The 22,758-nt window shown below is 46.0% G+C and overlaps 1 protein-coding gene across 5 annotated transcripts in view; it reads left to right on the forward strand.

The window, feature by feature from the left end:
* Positions 1–22,758, forward strand: part of Arhgef28 (Rho guanine nucleotide exchange factor 28) — a 300,377-nt gene that overhangs the window by 22,211 nt on the left and 255,408 nt on the right. The window contains exon 1 of one of the 5 annotated variants that reach the window (XM_052743478.1): positions 2,207–2,251. The exons of the other annotated variants lie outside the window; for them this stretch is intronic. Coding sequence (XP_052599438.1) covers positions 2,224–2,251 — 28 coding nt within the window. The 5' untranslated portion in view covers positions 2,207–2,223. Of the gene's footprint in view, positions 1–2,206; positions 2,252–22,758 lie in introns of those variants that run through there. 5 annotated transcript variants of the gene reach the window in all.

Raw genomic sequence — 22,758 nt, forward strand, 5'->3', positions numbered from 1 at the left:
AGGCCCAGCAAAACCCACTATAAGAGTTTATTAAGGGAAGGTAATAGACAGGGTATGTGTAAGCCTATGATGACTGTGTAGGAAGAGAGAGGAGTAGGTGGAACCCACTTTTATGGGTGTCCCGTCCCCTGTGTCCCCCCCCACCTACCCCGCACATTTGCACATGGGCTTACACAGCTACGCCACACATATGCAATTCTTTATTTACTCAGAGGTGTGTGTGTGTGTGTGTATGTGTGTGTGTGTATGTGTGTGTGTGTATGTGTTATGTGTGTTATGTGTGTGTATATGTGTGTGTATGTGTGTGTTTATGTGTTGTGTGTATGTGTTACATGTGTGTATGTGTGTGTGTTTATGTGGTATGTGTGTATGTGGTATGTGTGTGTGTGTGGTGTATGTGTGTGTTGTGTGTGTAAGTGTGTGGTATGTGTGTGTTTATGAGGTATGTGTGTGTATGTGGTATGTGTGTGTGTGTGGTGTATGTGTGTGTTGTGTGTGTAAGTGTGTGGTATGTGTGTGTTTATGAGGTATGTGTGTGTATGTGGTATGTGTGTGTGGTGTATGTGTGTGTATGTGGTATGTGTGTGTGTGTGTGTGTGGTATATGTGTGTGTTGTGTGTGTGTATGTGTGGTGTATCAGAGTCCTTCTTGTTCCTGCTATTAGACCCTGTACTTTGGGCTGGCTGGCCTAGTGAGCTCCTGGCTGATTTTCCCATGTCTGTCTCTCATCTTGTCATAGGCATGCTGGGATTACAGATTCATGTCACTTCATTTGGCTTTTTTTTTTTCTTTTCTTTTCGAGACAGGGTTTCTCTGTGTAGTTTTGGTGCCTGTCCCGGATCTCACTTTGTAGACCAGGCTGGCCTCGAACTCACAGAGATCCGCCTGGCTCTGCTTCCGACCTTAAACTTCTAATCCTTCAGCCTCCACCTCCTGAGCTGGGCTTACAGGTGCACATACGTCACCATGTCTGACTGAAGAGCCCTCACCTCTGCCATATTCTGTCCATACTGCTGAAGCCGCAGGTCAGACTCTGCATGGACACTGGACAGCTCCATGCAAAGCTGAACTGATGGCTCCCTCCTTGGGCAGTCATTCATCCATTCTCCACTTGTGCGACGGGAATTCAGGATCCTCAGCCCACCGTCCAAGGCTCTCCAGCACGTGACTGGCCTCTGTAGCCTCCATTTGAGGGTTCACTGTAGTGCCTCTTGGCCCTGGCCCTTCCTCCTCCTCTGCTGTCTCCCTCTGCCCCAAACCATCCTTCTTGTGGCCCCTGGTCCTTGTGACAACACTCCACACTCTTGCCCTGGCCAGCTCCTGCTCTTTAAGATTTTTTTTAAATGATTGTCTCCTTTTGGAACTTTTCTGACATGCCCCACTTGAGTTAACTGGAGTACAGCTTAGGTTTCTTCAAAGAGACTTAGATAACATCTTCTCTCGCATAGCTGTCTAATCTTACAGACTTCTGGAGAACAGGGTGGATCACTCCTGAGATTATCCAAGCAACAGATTACTCCATCATCCCTCCCTGGGTCCCTGATGAGGCTTACTTGATGGTTGCTGCTGGCTCAGTGCTGGGCATTTTCATCCATCCAGCAAGAACAGGGAAAGGAGTGAGGAGGCTGTTGCTTGTGGTGATATTTTGTTTGTGCTCTAACAAATAAAGCTTGCCTGGAGATCAGAGTGCGGAGCTAAGCCACTAGTTAGCCATAGAGGCCAGGCAGTGGTGGCACCTTTGATCCCAGTACTTGGGAGGCACATGCCTTTAATTCCAGCACTAGGGAGGAGGAAATAGGAAGTGATATGGCTGGGCGGAAAGAGGAATATAAGGCAGGTGGAGACAGAAGCTCCGCCCCCTTTCAGGCTGAGGAGTTGGTGAGGTAAGAGGTGGCTGTGCCTTGCTCCTTTGTCTCTCTGATCTTTCAGCATTTACCCTGATATTTGGCTCTGGGTTTTTATTATTAAGACCAATTAGAATTTGCGCTATAATTGCCCGAGTTAGACAGTGGATACACTATTCCTATTCACATCCCACCAGCTGTGACTGCATCATCCTCACAGATGACATCAGAGAAGGCAGTGTGATGTAGTCTTCAGCTCAGTGCTGTCAAACAAATATAATGTGAGTCATGTATGTCATCTCAAATTTTCAGGTGGCGCGACATATGCCCTGTCATCTCGGCTCTTCTGGAGGCTGAGGCAAGAGGCTGACTTGAAATCATGAGTTTGAGACCAGCTGTGACATACAGTGAGACCTCATCTCAAAAAAGAATAAACAAACCCCTTACAGTCTGAAATTTTCCAATAATGACATTAAAAAAAATGAGAGCTGAAAGTAAACTAATGAGCATATTTGGGACAATGTAGCTAAACTAGTATTATTAACATAATACTAGTTTAACACATGTAAGACTGGTCGTAGTCCAAGCTCCGTGGTCTTTGTGGCTAGTGGACACCATGCTGGACAGTGAAGCTTTAGTTGGTTGGCCATGAACCCAGATAAAATGGAACTATCCTGCCACTAAAATAAAGGCGGGAATTAATACCAGGGATGAACCTGGAACCTCTGTCATCCTCCCTCTGACCAGTCCCTGCTCCCACCTATCCCAGTTTAATTCAGTGCTTGGCATTGCATGTGACATTTTGTGCATGTAATTATCTGCTCTGGTCTGGTATTCTCATTGGGTTGAACATCTCAAGACCAGAAGGACCGAGACACCCTTCTCTATTATATTCCATGTTTTAATTTTTTGACAGTTAGTTGAATGGGTGAAGTAGTTGAATGGAGATTTCAAATAAATAATAAAAGAGCTCAACCGTTTTCATTATTCTCAGACCAAAGCTACAGAGCCCTCTGTGGGCATCACGAGTCATACCGTTTTTAGGTGTGTATGTGTGGGGTCCTCTGCTCTATTTGTTAAACTTGCTGTCTGCGCACATTCAGGTGACATTTGCACACATTTGGGTGACATTCACATTCTGACGTAATGGGAGGTCCCCTGCTTCTACACATGGTGTTTTGAAAAGTATAATGACCTGTATCTAGAAACATCCATGTTTCCCTGGAATTTCGAATCTTGTTTTCTTGGCAGTTGCTTGTGAACCGTGAAAGTGCAGGGTGGGGCTGTTTGCATGGAGCCCTTGTGCTGAGAGTTCTGGGGAAAATGCTCTTTCCAGGAAATGTTATAAGTCTATTATGTCATAGAAGGGATGATGTTTTATATCTGAAACACAGTATTACCAGAAGCCAATAGATGAGCCAAAGTTATCCATGACTCCTGGGATGAAATGCTACCTGCACACAGCTTTCTTGTTGTATTACATGGAAGGCTGACTGCTCCCCAAACACGTTCAATTACAGAAGCCACGGACTGTTCCGTTCTCTCATCCCTGTCTTGCGTCTCCCACGGTCAGGTCGCCGAAGTCATAGCTTTCCTGTGCTGACTCCTGAGATGTCATGGCTGTTTACAGACTAGGCACGAGTGAGTGAGGGGCCAGGACTGCACCCCCAACTCAGGTTTCACGCAATAGTTTCCTTCCCCTCACACCCCCTTTCGGTCCCTCCTTCCCACAAGTGGCTCTTGGGATGTGTCTCAGCCCGTCGGGTTCTAGTGACTTCAGGAGAGTTACATGACAAGAGCCATCATCACTGGTCCCATTCCCGTGAGAATGGCGCTGTGAGCACACACGGGCCAGCCTCTTGCTAAGGGCTCTGTGCGTGCTACTCACCTGTTCTTACAACTTACCTTAAGCAACAGGCGTGATGTTGATCCCCACTTTACATGTGTTGAAACAGGCTTATGCTAAGTGGCTTGCCTAGTCACAAGTTAATGAGTTGTTAAACTGGATTAGCATCCATGTGTGGAGCTAAATCCCCAGCTTTTAGCCATTGTGTGGTCCTGCTCAGGGATGTTGCATATGTAGTGTAATGCGCGCGCGCGCGCGCGCGCGCACACACACACACACACACACACACACACACACACACACACACGTATAGTAGCATCAGAGTTGGGAAAGAAATGGAGAGGGTCACTGAGTGGGACTTAGGCGCTTGTGGTCTTTAGGAGTCAAGAGGATGTGGATGGGAATAAAGATGACCTTCCTTCTTCCCTCCCTCCCTCCCCTTCCCCTTTGATGTTTAGAGTCAGTCTCCCACTATATAGCTTCAAATTCACAGTCCCTCAGGGATGACAGACAGGTTCCACCGTACTCTGCAGGGTAACAAGAACCCAGAAATCTCAGACTCATATATATTCCAAGTGTTAGGAGTGTTCACTCTGATGCCCTTTAGGGTTAAGTAAGCTAGAGCCAACATGTAGTTCAACCCTCTTATTTTATTGAACTCAGCCACATGAAAACCAGACATCGAAAGCCCAGAAACAGCAAATTATTTGCCCGAAGACATGTTCCTAATGAGTAAAATGAAGTCAGCTGTGTGCTCCATCCAACCTTCTCTGGTTCCGAGTTAATTTTATTTAGTTACGCTGTTTCAGTTTGACCTTTTAAGGCTCTGTAAGGAACCCTTGCTTGCTGTTTCTTTGAAATGTTTCTACTTGTTACCGACAGAGACAGAACCTAGAAGATACCAAAAGGGAGTGTGTGCTTGTTTGAGGAGTAATAGCAGCGAAGTGGAGAAGCTGGGAACAAAGCTAGCTGTTTTGTGTTGCTCTAAGGGGCCACAGAAGAGATGGTCAACACAGTGGTGGCAGGGCCAGGAGAGAGTGGGGAGAGACATGCATGGGTCCCTTGTGGTATGGGGAAAGTGGGGCCAGCCCATGGATTTGGGGACCCTCTCCTTCCTCTGCTGTGGCCTCTGCAAGGGCCCCGTTTCTCATTTTGAGTGTCCTGGTTCCATGGCTGTGGGAGTGGAGAGAAGAAGGAGGGTGTGTAAAGCTCCCAGCAGGCTTCAGGGGAAGCATGTTGTTGAAAGCCCAAAAGAGGGACCTCTGGTTCTCCTGGGGAACGTGGTTAACCATGGTGGGTGGGAGAAACCCCTGGCTGAGGCTGTGAGTTAAATGGGTCTTTCGGCAGCTCCCGTGCCACTGTGTGGCTCTATAGGCCGTGCTGTTGCTTAGATTGTGTTTCGGGGGAGGGGGCTGGTGGAGATGGTGGAGGATGTTAAAAGTTCTCTCCCAAGCCACGCTTGTTGTTGCTTTATAAAATATTAACATGGAGAGCCTGATGCAGAGCAAACCTGTAGCCAGTGGACTCTATGCCATTAAACATCTTTTCAAAACTGATGGTTTTCGGTGACTGTGTAACTTCATCCATTACTGTGCTCCTGGAGGGACTTCTAGCCTTTTCCTAACATTTTTCTTCATTTATAATCTGTAAAGTGCATCTTGGAGTTTGTGGTTTAGTTCCTACTAGGGAAAAGGCAACCTCATTCTTTAACTGTGGTTGGAAATTGAAATCCGAGCCCACATTTAATGCTCTAACCACCTGGAGCCCCGCCTCTAACTCCTGCCTCCATCCGTGATGTTTTGCTGTTTTGTGTCTCTGGCCTATAGACCTGTTCCCATCATGGCTCCCTTTGGAGTTAAGCTCAGAGTGAGTGCTTGTTGAGGGTACACGTGTTGAGGCTGCAGAGAGGTGTGAGGTCTCCAGTGCTCCTCTGTGTTGTCTGAACTGTTCTGGGCTTACAGGGGGGGGGGGGGGGCAGGGCTATAAATGACTGATACGATCTTCCCCCTCTGGCAGCTTATTACCTACTTGAGATAACAGTAGCAGGAAGGAAGTAGAAATGTTAGCCAAGTCAGAAATCTCACCTGGAAGCTTGGCTGAGAATTCTGGAGTCCTCCATTCAGAGGGAAGGCTTACTCCTGGGGTCTCTGCAGGAGAGGAAGTGGCCTGGGTTTTAGGATCTGCTTGTGGAGTAGGGGGGAGAGAGAGAGAGAGAGAGAGAGAGAGAGAGAGAGAGAGAGAGAGAGAGAGAGACAGAGAGAGAGAGACAGAGAGAGAGAGAGAGACAGGAGAGACAGAGACAGACAGAGAGAAACAGACAGAGAGACAGAGACAGAGAAGAGACAGTGGGGAGAGGGAAGGAGGGAGGGAGAAAGGGGGAATGGAATATGAGAATGAGATGTAAGGCCGGAGCTGAAAAGCCTGATCATTTGGGTCCAGGAGGAAACAGCGTCGCCCAGCTGGGCATAGTGAGGCCACCATAAAAAAGTGGAAGGCAAATGGATTTTAGAGGCGTAGTAAGCAATAAAGACTCTTCGTGGGTTTATGAAGGACGTGAGGGAAGTGGTTGAACTGGAAATATCTGTCTCCAAGAAGGTCATTCCTAAGTCCATAAGCACTTGGTAATACTATTTGTGTGCATTAGAATTCAGTAAAGCTGAAATCAGCCCCACCGCACCTCCCGTGTCCAGGAATGATTGCTGTCTCCGTTTTACAGAGGGGAAACTGAGTTCTCAAGTGATCAGGTGATTTTTCAGGGTGGGCAGCAGTTCCGTGGTGATGCCTCAGGGTGTAAGGGACCTACCTTCCCCCTTAGAGGAGCTGTTTCTGGGGGGCTAGAGTAGTGTCATCCTCAGGGGGTACGCCGGGGGCCGTTCCACACTGTGGATTCACTACCTGCCCGGGTTTGTAGCTATTGCCACCAGTAGCTCCCGGTTTACAGAGATGGAAACAAAGTTTCACTCGTCCGCAGGCACACACCTTACTGGGAGCCTTCATTTCAGGGGGTGTGATTTCCTGGAGTTTGTCCTTTTTAGAACATGTCACTCAATGAACGGCAGCCTTTTCCACTTCCTGCCCTGGAACGTCACGGAATAGATTTTGGGGGTGCCCTGTCTACAGACTAAGATCTTCTGGACCGGGTGTACCGAAGCGTGTGTTTTGGCTTTAAAAGTTTATCCTATTTTATGAAGGTGAATGAACTATTAAGAATGAGTTAAGACTGGATACTAGGAATTTCAGAAAGTTAATTGTGGAAAGCGGAATTGAGATTTCTCATGTTTTGGAGCTCTGGCGTTAAATTTCTTCAGAGCTTCTCTTTAACTTCGGGATGCTCACAGTGTGCACGGTGTCCCATGAGTGCGCCTTGCTTCCGTCTCTAGTCCCTTAGTCCTTCATCCTATGTTTTGGACAGAGCTACAGGGGAGGGAGCTTAAATCCTACCCACAGTCACACAGTCATCCTCAGTATATATGATGGGCTGTGTCTGCCCTCCTGGTCCACCTCTGTCCTTCCCTTTAGTATGGCTGACTTCCATCTGTCTGTCAGGGCTCAGCATCTTGTCCAGTCTCTTCTAGTCCCCCCCCCCCCCCTCCGCTCATACCCAGCCTCTGAACTAGGATTGGCATTTCTGACTCAGGCTCATCTTGTCAGGGTACTTCTGTCTCGCCTCTATTTTCCAGGAAGATGTCACAGGGGTGGCAGTGTATGTGTGGTGTTTGGGGGGACACAGAATTTGTCCCCATTGGTGGAATGGCTGGCTTGCTTATTGAAGTTGTAAGTTACAGAGTGGCTTAGCTATAGTTTTTTGCCTGCAAACAATACGAACGGACTTTGATAATTAAATTAACTGTTTAAGAAAGGACCCTGCTTAAGCATGCTAGCCACATGCCAGTCCTGGCTCAACTGGGGCAGGGAAAATCCCATGGCTTCTGTCAGGGTCATGGAATCCTACTTCCTGGCAAAGCTATACACAATGGAGGATTTCCAAGAGGGCAGGTCCAGGTACTAACAAAGGGAAAGGCCAGGTAAACAACACCCCATGAACGTCTGCTCTGGGGAACAAAAGAGAGAAGCGTGGCTGAGGCCCCGAAGGGGCTGTCTCATACACAGAGAGGCAAGGAGTCCTTTGCTCTTGGGGCTCTTGGGAGCCACTGAAGGATTTAGACGGGGCTGGAGGGTAGCCTAGGGCAGAATTATCAGGATGTGATCTTAGCCATGGGCTGCAAGGACCGGAGTGAACTGGGGGAAAACGTGGGGAGACCAGTAGTCAGTGGGTAGCAAATGCAGAAACGGAAATCCAGAATTTCCACACGGCATTCATAGAGAGAGATCTGGACTTCTTGACCCTGGGGAATGTGCGGACTCTTGTCTCAGGTGTCCACAGTTGGGCCACCCTGTAAAATGCTGTTGAAATGAACTCCTTAACATCCATCCAGACTCACAACCACAGTGTCCTTTCCAGCTTCTGGCTGGCTTCTGTCTTCTATGTGTCTGATAGCTGTCTGGCTTTGGTTTCCTGAGAGAAGAAGTCGAGGTGTGTAAAAGCAGCCCTGTGCACAGCAATCCCAGCACACTCTTGCATTGACAGAGGCTGTGTGTTCTTCTGGTCCTTGGCATGCACTGGTGCAGGAATTAATTAGAATGCACTGTTGCTTGAATACTGATGTCCATCCAGTCCCATTGGATCAGCCAGGAAACCCATCTCTATGAATCATGAACAGTATCTATACAGTGGCCTATTCACTCCAATGCTAATTGTCACCATTTGAATGGAGTTGGACAGCACGTGGAAAATAAGAGAGAAAACGCCTTCAACAAGGCTCTTTTCATGGATGGCCCTTACAATGTGCCTGATTCTACAGCTCTTGGACAAAGGTCTGTGTTTTCTCTCAGGGTTTTGTCATGTTTCCAGCTTGTACAACGAGGGGTTTGGCCTAATTATGGTTCACAGGTCAGCACATTTAACCCCAGGGAGGAGCCTTCCTCAGAGTGGCAGCTTTCAGCTTATTTTTAGTCACTTTTAATGATTTTGACTTGATTAACATTGCATTTTTATCTCAAGAGATCATTTCATAATTGTACTTTGAAAGAGTGTCCCGTGTCATCTCATTTTGTCTTCGCAGGCTAGTATAAGATGACCTTTGCTCTTAGTCTAGTCTTCAATTATCTATTTTTTTCAGTGCTGGGGACTGAGTCCAAGGCCTGTGCACACCAGACAAGCATATCACCACAGAATCATACCTCTGACATTTCTAAAATTTTAAAGACAAGGTCTTTCCATCAAGCCTTTAACTCATAATCACCCTGTTTCATGAATGCTGGATTACAAGTCTATGTTACCACCCCACCTTCAGTGGGGTTTATAAGAAAATAGAACTGATGTGTTTGGACCTCAAAACCTTACAGATCCAGTTTCACTGTCCCTTTATTTGAGCTCATGGTGTTTAATATGCAGGCATCCATTAACCCTCCAGAAAGCCTGTGTGTAGGCAGAGGAAAGCATCTCTCCCGAGACAGTACTTGCACACTGAGAAACCAAGTTGGGAGGCAGAGGTCACCAGGAGCCGGGGTTGACTTGAGCGGCTCCGTTTGTAGTTAGCTTCTCATTCTTGACCGCTAGAAACTTTGAATTCATTTGTCTTTGTAAAATAACCACAATTTCCAAGGAAAATAGCCTCACGAGCCAAATTCCAACTGGAGAACTGAGCTGAGGAGGTAGGCTGGGGGAGGTTTCTTGCGAAATGGCCAGGTGATTTCCCTTCCTTGTGTTGTTTCTGTGCATCTTGTCTGCTGTAGTCACAATGTGGCGGTGTTTCTGTTTCTCAAAGCCCTGTTTGGGATGTTCCCATCTCCTTTGGTTGCGGCGGACGTCTTTCCTCTTCCCCTTCTTGACTGACATCTAGGGCGGGCTGGAATTCTGTTTCTCTGGTCGCCTTGTTCACCTCCCTACTAGAGTTCTAATCAAAAAGACTTAGCCACAAGAGGAATTTGTGGGTAAAGTGCAGAATGTGTGTCTCACGCCTCTGGCACAGCTCTTCATGTGCGCATGTCTCTCAGACCGCTAGCATCCCGAACCAAGCTCCTGGTTTCCTCGCCCAGCTCTGTACCACCCACTCCATCTCCACGTCTGCCGGTGGCTGCTTCATGCTTTCCTCAGACTTCAAGCTTGGAGGGACAGCTCTCACTCCTTCTCCCTTATTCCTTTACCATTTGTCAGGGCATCTTACCAGCTGTCTGCAGCATCTATTCCAAATCCGACTACTTCTCACCATTGCCTTGACACATCCCCTGCTCAGCGATTATCCTCTTTAGATTGAGTGACAGACAGCAGTGGCCTCCAGCAAGTCCCCTGCTCTTGCCCTTGACCCCTCGCAGCCTGCCTGCTGCACAGTAGTAGATCTGTGTTAGCTCATGTCATTCCTCAGTTCAAAACCATAGACGGCTTCTCAGGTTCTGATGGAGGCCCAGGGCTTCAGGAGGACCTCTGAGGCCTTATGGGATTCGCCTCCCACTCTTCTCTGTCCTCATCTTTCATTGCTCTCTCTCTCTCTCTCTGCATCAGGTATCTGGCCTCTCTGAAGCTCTGTGCATATGTTCATGCCACAGCCAGGCTTTCTAGAGCCCGGCCCACACATCTGCACAGCTTTCCCCTTCTGGCCTTCCTCAACAGATGTGTTTAAAGTTGTACCTACTTCTATCCTTGTAGTTGGAATTTTTTTTGGGCTGCCAACCAGCTCCCAAATAAAGACATGGAGACTTAAGTATTAATTATAAATGTTTGGCCTTAGCTTAGGCTTGTCCCACTGGCTCTTTTAACTTAATTTAATCTTTTTCTAGCCATCTATGTTTTGCCTGGGGCTTTTTACCTTTCTTTCATTCTGTAAGTCCTGCTGGCCCCGTCTCCCTGGTGTCTCTTTATCTTTCTTCCCCCGAGCCTAAATTCCTTCTTCTACTTACTCTCCCTGTCCTGAAGTGTAGTTGGTTGTTTTTTACTCTTTTAACTCTTTACTCTTTGGGGGGCTCACCACCCAGCTCTCAAATAAATCACACAGAGCCTTATTCTTTCTTATGAATGTCCGGCTTTAGGTTGGCTTGTTTCTAGCTAGCTTTTCTTAACTTATCCGGTCTACTTTTTGCCTCTGGGCTTTTATCTTTGTCTATTCTATATACCTTTCTTTACTTCTTACTCTGTGGCTGGCTGTGTGGCTGTGTGGCTGCATGGCTGTGTGCTGGCCCCTGGAGTCCTCTCTCCTCCTCCTTTTTTTCAATCCTTGATCTTCTCTTCCCAGTTTTCTCCTCCTATCTATTCTCTCTGCCTGCCAGCCCTACCTATCCTTTCTTCTGCCTTGCTATTGGTAAAACAGCAACACATCTTTACACAGTTAAACAAATTTAACCCATCTTTGCATAGTTAAACAAATACTCTGCAACACACCCTGGCTAACCTCTGCTCCCTTTTATTCCCTTCTACCACCCTTTAATGTGCTGTAACATTTGCTTTTTAGATATGAGTTATTGTCTATCAGTAAATTGCAAGCCTCAGAAATGCTGGGAGTTTTGCTTCAGTGCTGTGGCTGTCCTTCTGTATAGATAAAACACTGATTGGCCAGTGGCCAGGCAGGAAGTATAGGCGGGACAAGGAGAGAGGAGAATTCTGGGACGCAGAAGGCTGAGAGAGACACTGCCAGCCTCTGCCATGACAGGCAGCATGTGAAGATGCCGGTAAGCCACAAGCCACGTGGCAAGGTATAGATTTATAGAAATGGATTAATTTAAGCTGTAAGAACAGTTAGCAAGAAGCCTGCCACGGCCGTACAGTTTGTAACCAATATAAGTCTCTGTGTTTACTTGGTTGGGTCTGAGCGGCTGTGGGACTGGCGAGTGACAGAGATTTGTCCTGACTGTGGGCCAGGCAGGAGAACTCTAGCTACATGCTTCTCTTGTTCAATGATATACTTAACATAAAACATCTCAATATCCAGTAGATGCCCGAATGTTATTGAAGACTCTTGATGTTTTCTAAACAATCACCATCATCCTTTAGTCTTTGTCAAAGAATCTAATGATTGGACTTACTCTCTTAAGTCAATTTTGCTAGGTACAGAGACCAGTGAGGGATCCTAGAGGAAGATGAGGTGAACAGTTTACCAAAATGGCTAAATTCCAGGATAAATGAAAGATGCTGTCATCAGGAAGATGAAGAGAGAAAGAAAGGGCCCAGTGATTGCTAAGTACCTTCAGAGTATCAGTACTTTTCCAGGTGTCTAGCCTCCTGGGTTCCATTTGATCCTTGCAACAGGTACTGTGAAGCAGGTGAGGGAGCACAGGGTCACAGAGTGAGTGGGCGTTTGAGCCAACATTCAACCGCTAATGTCTCACACCCCACACAGTATTAGACTCGGCAAGGAGGAACTCGTGGAGGTGATGGGTTGGAGCTCAATGAAATCTGTAGAGCGTGGATGGGGACACATGGCAAGCTAGTCTTGGCTGAGGGAGGACTTAAGTGGGAAATGATGACTAGGGGTCTTTTTTTCATTAGAGAAGTAAAGGGTGGAAACAATGACTTTGACTGCTGAGGGCTAAACCTGGCATTGGTTTCCAGGATGGATGAAGGTGGAGTTACATGCTCTTGATGGTTGCTTACCGGACTCTTAGAATAGAGTTGGAGGTGGTGGTGGGATGGTGCACAGTGTGCTAGGTTAGCAATCAGGATGCAGAAGTAACAAAGGGGAGATGGGAACAGCATAACCACCACTTGGTGAATGGATGGGTGTGGGGAGGTGGGAGAAGGCAGTCAGTGTGGGCTAGGATTATGAGTCCCAGAGGCCCAGGAGCTTTAGGCAAGCACTCTAACCTGGCCTGTTAGTACATTTAATAAAAATAGGGGCCTTAATAAAAGAGGACCAGTTTGGATCTGAGCAGTTAACAATGGCTGATAAAGTAATGTAAGGGTAACAGTTTTCTCCCCATAGATGAGAAAACATCAGGAGATGGAGGAGGAGGAGGGGGAGGAGGGGGAGCAGTAGGCCAAGGTAGAGGAGGAGGAGAGGGAGGAGGGAGAAGAGGAGGAGAGGGAGGGGAGGAGGAGAGGGAGGGGAGGGGGGAGAGGAGAAAAGAGAGGGGAGGAGGAGGCCAAGAAAGAGGAGGAGGAGGGGGAGAGGAGTAGGAGGAGGGGGAGGAAGCGGAGGGGGAGGAAAAGGAGAAAGGGGAGGAGGAGGGGGAAGGGGGAGAAAAAGAGAAAGGGGAGGAGGGGGAGGAGAAAGAGGGGGAGGGGGAGGAGGTGTAGTGCTGAAAAGGTGATAAATGGTGTGGTGATTTCAGAGGACAGTGTGTGAGAATAGGGAAGAGGAGTCTCCCTATACTAAGGACTGAATACTGTAGCTGGTATGCTCTTCGGCACAGCTTTGTAAACAGATGCCGTGACACCAATTTTACAGATAAGGGGTTGAAAGTCTTGAAGCACAGGGCTCCCAAAGTGCAGTCAAGATTGGTGATTTATTTTCCTTTTTGTGGTCGTTTAGTTTCTTAAAAAAAACTAGAAGATTGAAAGATTTAAGAATTAAAAATTTAAAACTTGTTAAATACAACTTGACTATAAACTACATGTTAAATATATAATTACATTTTTTTCACTTTGCCATTTAAATTTGAAGTTAGAAACTGTTTATAAGTAACATGTTTAAAAATTTTACAGATAAAATATGTGGTCATCAAAATAAAACAATAGTGGTATTTTTGTTTGTTTGTTTGTTTTGTTTTTCCAGACAGGGTTTCTCTATGTAGCTTTTGGATCCTATCTGAAACTCTCCCTGTAGACCAGGCTGGCCTCAGACTCACAGAGATCCTCCTGCCTCTGCCTCCTGAGTGCTGGGATTAAAGGTGTGCGCCACCACCGCCCCAGTAGTGGTATTTTTACAAGGCTTGTAACATCTGTGTCCTTCCCCACGAGTCCACACTGTGGAGGAGCAACATTGATGGTTTTGATATTTCTCTGTTTTTTCCCCTTCCTGTTTTGGTCTCAAAATGTAGCCTAGGCTGGCCCTAAACTCCTGATGCTTCTGCCTCTACCTCCAAAGTACATAAGTTCAGGGACTAGAGGTGAGTGACACCACATCCACTTCTATATTTTTCTTGGTCATCATCCAAAATATTATTAAAGTAAAGTCACACATTACGCTGCAGATTGCCTAAGATTGCTTTGCTTTGATGTATTTGTGGTGCTAATGTAGTTTTAGAATCTGAGAAATTTTCTTTTGTCATTTCAGAGAAATTATAAAAGACAACACTTATTTCTTTTGATATATTGCCCACTCTTTCATTCTGGAACTCCTATGTGAAATAGGTTAAGTTTATTCTATATATATTTTTCCTAATTGCTCTCTATCTTTTTCACTTTCTCTGGTTCTGGCTCTTTTTTGGGGGTGGGGGTGGGGCTCATTTCTAAAGATTTAAAATCCGGGGTATACTAGCCGACTTCTCATCCTTCTGTTTAACCAAGTCAGTGAAAATTTAAACACTGTGTCTTTTTTTTCTGAAGTCCCTCTTACATCTCAGTCATCTTGACGTCATCTTTCTGGAGGACGTCATATTTCATTTTAAAAATGTTTTCACTGATTTTCAAAACATCTTTATTTCAGCCTATTGGTTTATAGGCTGATTGGTTAATTTATTATTGAATGTTTGGAAAGGACCATTTTTTTTTTTTTTTTTTACTATTTATGTTGTCTTTGGAGATGGAGAGTTTTGCTGAGTGTTTTACAATGTTAAGTTGTGAGCCCATGTCCAATGAGATGTTAACTGTGGGGATCCTGGAATTCTGAGCGAGCCTCACATGTACTTGTAGTATAGGACTATTTCACATGTTAATTTTTTCAGTTAAAGCGTCGAGGGGACCCTCCCTCTCCTTCAGACTTAGAACTTAGGCTGGGGAAATGCTTTCTTTCCCTTCAGCTCACTGCCCTTTTTTTTTTTCTTCTAGCGTTATTGTTAATTGTTATTTGACTAAAGGTGTCACTGTGAGTGTGGCCCCATGCAGGACGTGCAGTTGCTATTCCCAGCCACACATGAGTCAAGGTTTTCTCTCCTTCCTGAGGGCCTGTTAGAAGGGGATCTTCTGGGCTGTAGAAACACGCACACAAGTCCTCAGGGGAAAGATTCTTAGTTGTGAACTCCACTTTTTCTGTGAGTGTTTATGGCTCTGGGAGAACCCTCTCACAGTGTGGAAGAGTTCAATTTAAAGTAATTCTTGAAATAGGTTAGCTAGTGTTCTGACCAGTAAGGCCCCAAGGTTACTAAGGCAAATAACACAGCAGAAAGGAGAGCCATAAAAACTCAATGACCGAGTTCCTCAAGGCCATCTTGCAAGCTTCACCTGCCGGGGAAGATCCTGTTTCATTTGGGTGCAAGTTTTCAGAATTTTTCAGCATTTTAACCCATGTCTCCTCTGGGGTCTCTGCTAGCAAGCAGCGCCTCTTTTTACTGTTCCTGAAGTCATGGCCGTAGCTCTTGCGGACCTCTTCCCATAGAATCTGAACTTCCTGGAGTCAGGGCCTTGTTTCCCTCACCCTAGGATTTCTAGCTGAGTTCATGGAGGAGAGAAGGAGGTGCCCAATGTCCCAGAGAAGGAGGAAGTACCTCCCAGCAACTAGGAACAAATGGGACCCACCTCGGGGGAACAGATAGCTGATAGTGGGGTGGGGTTTGGGGTGCAGGGGTAAAAAGGAAGCAAGCCCCCCAGAGGCCTCCTAATCTCTGAGCAGTTGATGAAGGTGTTTGCTTTTGCAGTAGAAAATGATTTTCCTGTCCAGAGTGTGGGAGCATCACAGACGGATGGAATCACTGTTTTGAATTTTGAATTTTTGGTTATTCTTTTAATATGGTTCAAAAGGTAAAGATGAGTTCTTTGAGTGCAGCATGGCCTAGCCTCCCAACAGAGAAGTGGACAAGGGCTGTTGTCTGGAACTGGTGCTTTTGTTTGCCCATCAATAAATCGCTCACTTGGTCTGGATTTTACTAGGCACCCTGGGAAGTGGCAATCATCTATGTTTTACCGATGCTAGGTAAGCTCTCGTCTACAATGACATTCCTCCCACAAACTTGCAATCTACATTTATAAGACACATAACCAGACAAGTTTGTGGCATGTGAGTTGGGCCACCCTCACCTCCCCACATACACATGTGTGCATATCCTCAAGAATTACATGTATTCTCTAATTTAGTCAAGAGGCCTGATTGCCCAATTGCCTCTTCACTAAGCTGCATCTCAAACTGTGCATCTTGTTTTTTTTTCTAGGTTCCCATTTTTGAGTCATGGTATGTTGATAGGGATAAACCAAGATTTCATACCCACGGGGATCCATTATCATATTAACCTTGATCTTGTCACTCAGTTGACATTCGTATAGCAAAAAGTAGGAGGCTGGAGAGATGGCTCAGTGGTTAAGGGAACTCGCTGCTCTTACAGAGGACCTGGTTCAGTTCCCAGCATCCACATGGTGGCTGACAATCATCTGTAACTCCAGTTCCAGGGGACTTGACACCCTCTTCTGGTCTCTGCTGGTACCAGACACACATATGGCACATATATATACACACAGGCAAACACTCATATACATAAAATAAAGATAATAAATAGCAACTAGGAGACCAGATGGGGAAAAGTTCATTTGTTTTTTAGGGTTTCTATTGCTATGATAAAACACTATGACCAAAAGGCAAGTTGGGGAGGAAAGGGTTTATTAGGCTTACACTTCAGCATTGCTGTTCATCACTGAAGGAAGTCAGGACAGGAACTCAAACAGGGCAGGATCCCAGAGGCAGTAGCTGATGCAGAGGCCATGGAGGGGAGCTGTTTACTGGCTTACTTCCCATGGCTTGCTCAACCCACCATCTTATAGAACCCAGGACCAGCAGCCCCAGGACAGCACCACCCACCATAGACTGGGCCCTCCCCCATTGATCACTAATTGAGAAAATGTCTTGCAGCTGGATCTCATGGAGGCGTTTCTTCAGCTGAGGCTCCTTCCTCTGATGACTCTAGCTTGTGTCAAGTTGACACACAAAACCAGCCAGTGCCATGTGTGTGCATATGGATGTGTGTGTGTGCATATGGATATGTGTGTGCATATGGATGTGTGTTCTGGGAGAGAACCGAGGTGAAAATCAACAGGGCTGACACTGTGATGAGAAGCACTAATCAAGCGTGGCCTGTAGGTCTGCTGTGCATGGATCTGCACACCCTGTTAAGTTTTGGGTTGTGTTTTCTGGAACATAGTGTTAGTTAAGTTCATGGTGTGTGAAAATCTGCCTTGATTTGACATCTGTCCCCTTAGGCTCTGTAGAGCACAGCACTTGGTTCCTGTTCCTTCTCCCCACCCCCCCCCACCCCCTTTCTGCACTCTCCTCTCCCTCTCCACACTGGGGACCAAATCTTGAGCCTCAGCATAGGAGCTCAGTGTTGCATGAGAAAGCACAGTGACATTCGAGTCATAGAAAACATGAGCCGAGGAGGGGGCATTTGGGTCCAAGGGCGTAGTATGAGTTGATGCAGCAAAGAGGGAAAAGGCCCAAGTTCCACCTGCCTTGCAGTGCGTGTTTTGGAGCGTATCCAATGTTAAGACTCACCCACTTGTCCACATCAAGACCGCCTGGAAAGACAAAGCCTTTTTATTTGGTTTCCCTTGGTGTGGACTCCTAACAAAGTGCTTCTTCCATGGTATACAATACAGCCATTCATTAGGAATCCGTGCAGGTTGAACATTTTTAAACAATAGTTTTGAAGTGTCACGTAAGAATAATATTGCTTTTCTATTCGACTTAAAATGAGTTAGTAACAGCTAAGTAAAGGAGACTATGGGTTTTATGTAGTAGATCGTTTTTTGAAAACAGGACATTAAGTATTACTTCCCTAGAGACTACACCAGGGGGGTTATTACGTAGTACTGTGTACTTTCCGGAATGTCGGAACTAGCTTTAGATTGTTGTTAACTATACATGCGACTGGACTTGTCTCTAAATGTCTCAAGGGTGGGGCCTTATGTTTTTCTATGCTATTTCTTTTCTTTTTCTTTTTTTGGCTTTTGTTTTTTTGAGACAGGGTTTCTCTGTGTAGCTTTGATGCCTGTCCTGGATCTCACTCTGTAGACCAGGCTGGCCTCGAACTCACAGAGATCCACCTGGCTCTGCCTCCCTAGTGCTAGGATTAAAGGCGTGTGCCACCGCCCAACTCTATGCCATTTCTAATGTCCAGGATATTTTTTTCAGTGCTACAGATCAATGCTAAGGCCTATGATGATCAATCACCACTCTACCACCGCACTACATACCCAGCCCTTCAGGTTGATGATTAAAAAAAAAAAGCCTTATTTGTTAGTTGAAATTTTCTTTGTACCCCACTGAAGCTCATAGTAGTCAATGGAAAAGGAAAACTCTTTCTTGTTGTTTTAATGTTAAATTCCAAAATTCATTGTTAGAATATGAAACTGGTTTTTTGTGGGTTCCAGAAACCCATGGTTAGTGGTGGATATCTGTAGCTAGAGTTCTCCTGCCTTGCCCACAGTCAGGACAAATCTCTGTCACTCACCAGTCCCACAGCCGCTCAGACCCAACCAAGTAAACACAGAGACTTATATTGCTTAAACTGTTTGGCCTAATGGCTCAGGCTTCTAGCTATCTAGTTCTTACACCTTAAATTAATCCATTTCTATAAATCTATACCTTGCCGCATGGCTCGTGGCTTACCGGCGTCTTCACATGCTGTTTGTCATGGTGGCGGCTGGCAGTGTCTCTCTCTCAGCCTTCCACTTCCCGCTTTATTCTCCTCCTTGTCCCGCCTATACTTCCTGCCTGGCCACTGGCCAATCAGTGATTTATTTATTGACCAATCAGCAACACACTTGATATACAGACCATCCCACAGCAGATATCTGTCTTATGTCTGCCTCTCCTGCTCTCTGCGTCTCGGCCAGTAGCACATGGTACACCTGGTTTCTGATTCTGGGATCGAGAGTCGCCTTAGAAACCACCAGGCTCTACAATGAGCTTGGTCACAAGGCTGTCCATTTTCTTTCTCTAATGTCTCCAGATTTATTTCTGTGCTATGGCTTTCATTCAGTACTTAAGTAATTCACCTGAGGGACAGCAGTGTCTCTGAAGGACGTCAGTGTCTCTGAAGGACAGCAGTGTCTCTGAAGGACATCAGTGTCTCTCTGAAGGACATCAGTGTCTCTGAAGGACATCAGTGTCTCTCTGAAGGACATCAGTGTCTCTGAAGGACATCAGTGTCTCTGAAGGACAGCAATGTCTCTCTGAAGGACAACAGTGTCTCTGAAGGACGTCAGTATCTCCCTGAAGGACATCAGTGTCTCTCTGAAGGACATAGTGTCTCTGAAGGACATCACTGTCTCTCTGAAGGACATCACTGTCTCTCTGAAGGACGTCAGTGTCTCTGAAGAACAGCATTGTCCCTGAAGGACATCAGTGTCTCTCTGAAGGACATCAGTGTCTCTCTGAGGGACATCAGTGTCTTTGAAGGACATCAATGTCTCTCTGAAGGACATCAATGTCTCTCTGAAGGACGTCAGTGTCTCTGAAGAACAGCATTGTCCCTGAAGGACATCAGTGTCTCTCTGAAGGACATCAGTGTCTTTGAAGGACATCAATGTCTCTCTGAAGGACATCAGTGTCTCTCTGAAGGACATCAGTGTCTCTTTCCTGGTTGTCCTGTCTTTGGTCTTTCTTTGCTTCCAATCCATCTGGCACCGGCCACAATAATGTTCCTTTAAAAACACAATTCTATCACATCTGTCACCTTAACCCGACCCCCTACAAGCTTGATATTTATGCTTCTTATGTGGCATTACCTTGGGGTTTCTGCAAAGGCTTTCTTCTGTTTGCCTTAGACACATATTTCCTGTGGGCTCTGGAGGTCTTTGTAGCTCTGGAATAGGTTCCCCTTTATGCCTCCAAATGGTTGTGTCCATTTCTTACGCCTGCGGTCTCTCCCTTTCATGATCTTCTTGGCAAATCTACCTTCTGCCTAAGCGATTCTCCACAGTGTGAGCTCTTGGGGTGAGGCAACTGCTGGCGTTGGGTTGATCTGGCATCACAGGCCACTTAACATCTTTGGTGCCAGAGTGCTGAAGCCCAGTAGCAACTTCTGTCCTCTGTCTCTTTCCTTACATCACCACCTCAGTCATTTTGAGAATCACAAGCATTTGCTGCTCTCATTTCTCAAGCCTTCCTATGTAGACATGGCCCCACCTAAAAGCCATTGCATTCTTTAAAACCCAGCTCAGGCTTCATGTTCTTGGGAGGCCATGCTTGGAATCTGTGGAGGCCCACAGGGCTTTCCTAGTGAGATCTGAGCTTGCTTTACACAGCAGGGCTGCATGAGGGAATGACTTGATCATGTGCGTGGTTACCAGGTGTGTGGAAGGGTCTACATTTGGCTGTGTGGTATGCTTTGATCTAGCAAGGGGGAAGTCTTTTGCCCTGCCCCTTGGCGTTGTTATAAAAAGCCCTTTTGAAGAGACAGAAGGGGCCGGTGGATATTGATCCAGGTCCTCCCAAAGCTATCCTGTGTTTCTGTCTGTCTCATTTCCTCTGTCTTTCTATCTACAAATTAATTATTCCTCCCTCCTCCTCATAGGAACCCTGTAAAGGTGGGAACTGGCCTCCCACAGGAATCTCTGCTACTGATGGACCAGTATTTGTCTGCTTTACTTTCTTACAGTTTCCACACGCACACCAGGGCTTCATCTTCCCCCTGTCTCACACAGCTGACATCTCCTCATCATGGCATCTCCAGTGTCTACTCCATAATGGGCACTCAGTCCACACTTGTCAAGCAAGTGAGTGTTTGTGTTATCCTCAGTGTTGGTCTATCCCTGTAGGTCATTGTTTGCCTGTTTCACATGAGCATATCCTTCCTTTCCGATAAATTGAAAGGCACTGAAAGGGAGGGACTTTATGCTTGTTTTATTAGTCAGTACAACTCACAGCAGTGATAAATAACTGCTCAACTAAACAGCTAGAAAGCAGACACGTTTCTGAGGCTAAACCTCAACGCTTCTCATTTTGGCTGGAAGGACATTTCTAAATGTTAAACCATTGCTCTAGAATTTCTCCAGTGTGCGTACTTGGTCCATTTGTTTTATGGTCTAGAAACGGGTGTACCATTAGCAGTTCCAGTTAAAGGATCCTTCACCTTTTATGGGTGAGGGGTAAGTACTCGGGTAGCCCTATAATTAGGATGTGGCGTTGGGTGGGGGATAGGAAGCAAGAGGGCTGTCACACACAGCCACAACGGCAGCCTGAGGTGCAGCTGAGAGGCTCGGGGAGGTGTGGTGTCTCTCCAGAGCCTTCAGCATTGTTAATTTCTGAGAACTCATACCTGTCTGACCGCGCTTGTAAGTAGCAGAGGATACCCCATGAGTCTGTCCTCACCTCTTCTCTCTGGCCACTGTCCCTTCTCTCCAGTCCCGTCAGCGCCCTTTGGGTCAGTGTTGTAGAAATACAACTGAGGTAAGAGCTTGCCCCACTTGAAGCCCTTCGGTGGCTTCTTGCTGCCTCTTGACGGGATTTTCAACCAAAAGAATGCGAATGTAAATGATCTCTTGGACCTCAAAATCTCAAATTAAGGAATTCCACAGGAGAAAACCAGTTTCATGATTTAGATGTTACTTAGTTTTTGCTCATAAATAACATTCTTTACTTAGTTTACACATATTACTTCCTCAGTGGATTTGAAAATCTTCTGCTGTTTCAAAAATTCAAGTTTAGGTTCTTTTTTAAAATCAGTTTATTTTATTTATGTGTATGAATGTTTTGCCTGCATATATGTCTGGGTACACCATGCATGCCTTGTGCCCACAGAGGTCAGAAGAAGGCATTGGATCTCCTGGTTGTGAGCTGCCGTGTGGGTTCAGGGAGCTAGACCTGGGTCTTCTGGAAGAGCAGCAGGAACTGAGCTGGCTCTGCAGCCCCTCAAATTCATTCTCAAAGGATGAAGTTTTGCTCCCACACAAAATGATTAAACCAAATGTAGCAAGCAGTAAAGACATTCTAATAATGTTTGAAGTAATGACAAGGAACAGCCCTGGGAAATGAGAGAGAGAGAGAGAGAGAGAGAGAGAGAGAGAGAGAGAGAGAGAGAGAGAGAGAGAGAGAGAGATTGATTTTCTAGCTACCACAAATCACAAAAGGGGGAAAACTGATTAGGATGCATAAACATAAGCTCTGGTAAGATTGTTTTAATTGGAATTTTTGTTGAGACAATTATGTATTCCCAAGCATCTGTCAGAAACAATAGGAGGACCTTTGTATATGTTGCTCAATTTATCTCCAGGCTGATAGCTTGCAAAACTATATTATTACTATCTTAATCAGGGGCTGGAGAGATGGCTCAGACACTGAGCACTTGCTGTTCTCCCAAAGAACCTGAGTTCAGTTCCCAGAACCCATGTCAGATGACTCACAACCCCCTGTAACTCCAGCTTCAAGGTATCTGATGCCCTCTCCTGGCCTCCACAGGCACTACACTCAGCCTCCCTCCCCTCTTCTCTCTAGGGACTGGAGAGATGGCTCAGTGTTTAAGAGCACTGGCTGATCTTCCAGAGGACCCGGGTTTGTTCCCCAGCACCCACATGGTGGCTCACAACCTCTATAACTCCAGTTCCAGGAATCCCACACTCTCTTACGGCCTCTTCAGGCACTAGGTACACATACGGTGCACCACATACACATGCAGTGAAAGCACTCATAAGATAAAACAAATCAATATTAAATAATAAAATTAAGAAAAAACTCAAGCACGAAGGGCATTGATGCATCTTATCAACCGTATCCAGGCTCCTCATTTTTCTTCCGTGAGTCAGCATGTGTTTCTAATGTCTCTGCTGTATCATTTTGTTGCCTGTGTAGGTTCATATGCCCACTGTCATGTGTGACATTGAATGGTTAGAGAACCTCAGCTGTGTTTTGTCTTCTATAATTCATCATTACCTTCTGACATCTTTTATCTCAACTGCTGTTTTTAACTCCCAGTCACCACCAATCTGTCCCCATC

This window comes from Peromyscus californicus, unplaced genomic scaffold (genome assembly GCF_007827085.1).
Source record: "Peromyscus californicus insignis strain IS unplaced genomic scaffold, ASM782708v3 Scaffold_18__1_contigs__length_77618521, whole genome shotgun sequence".
Lineage (NCBI taxonomy): Eukaryota > Metazoa > Chordata > Mammalia > Rodentia > Cricetidae > Peromyscus > Peromyscus californicus.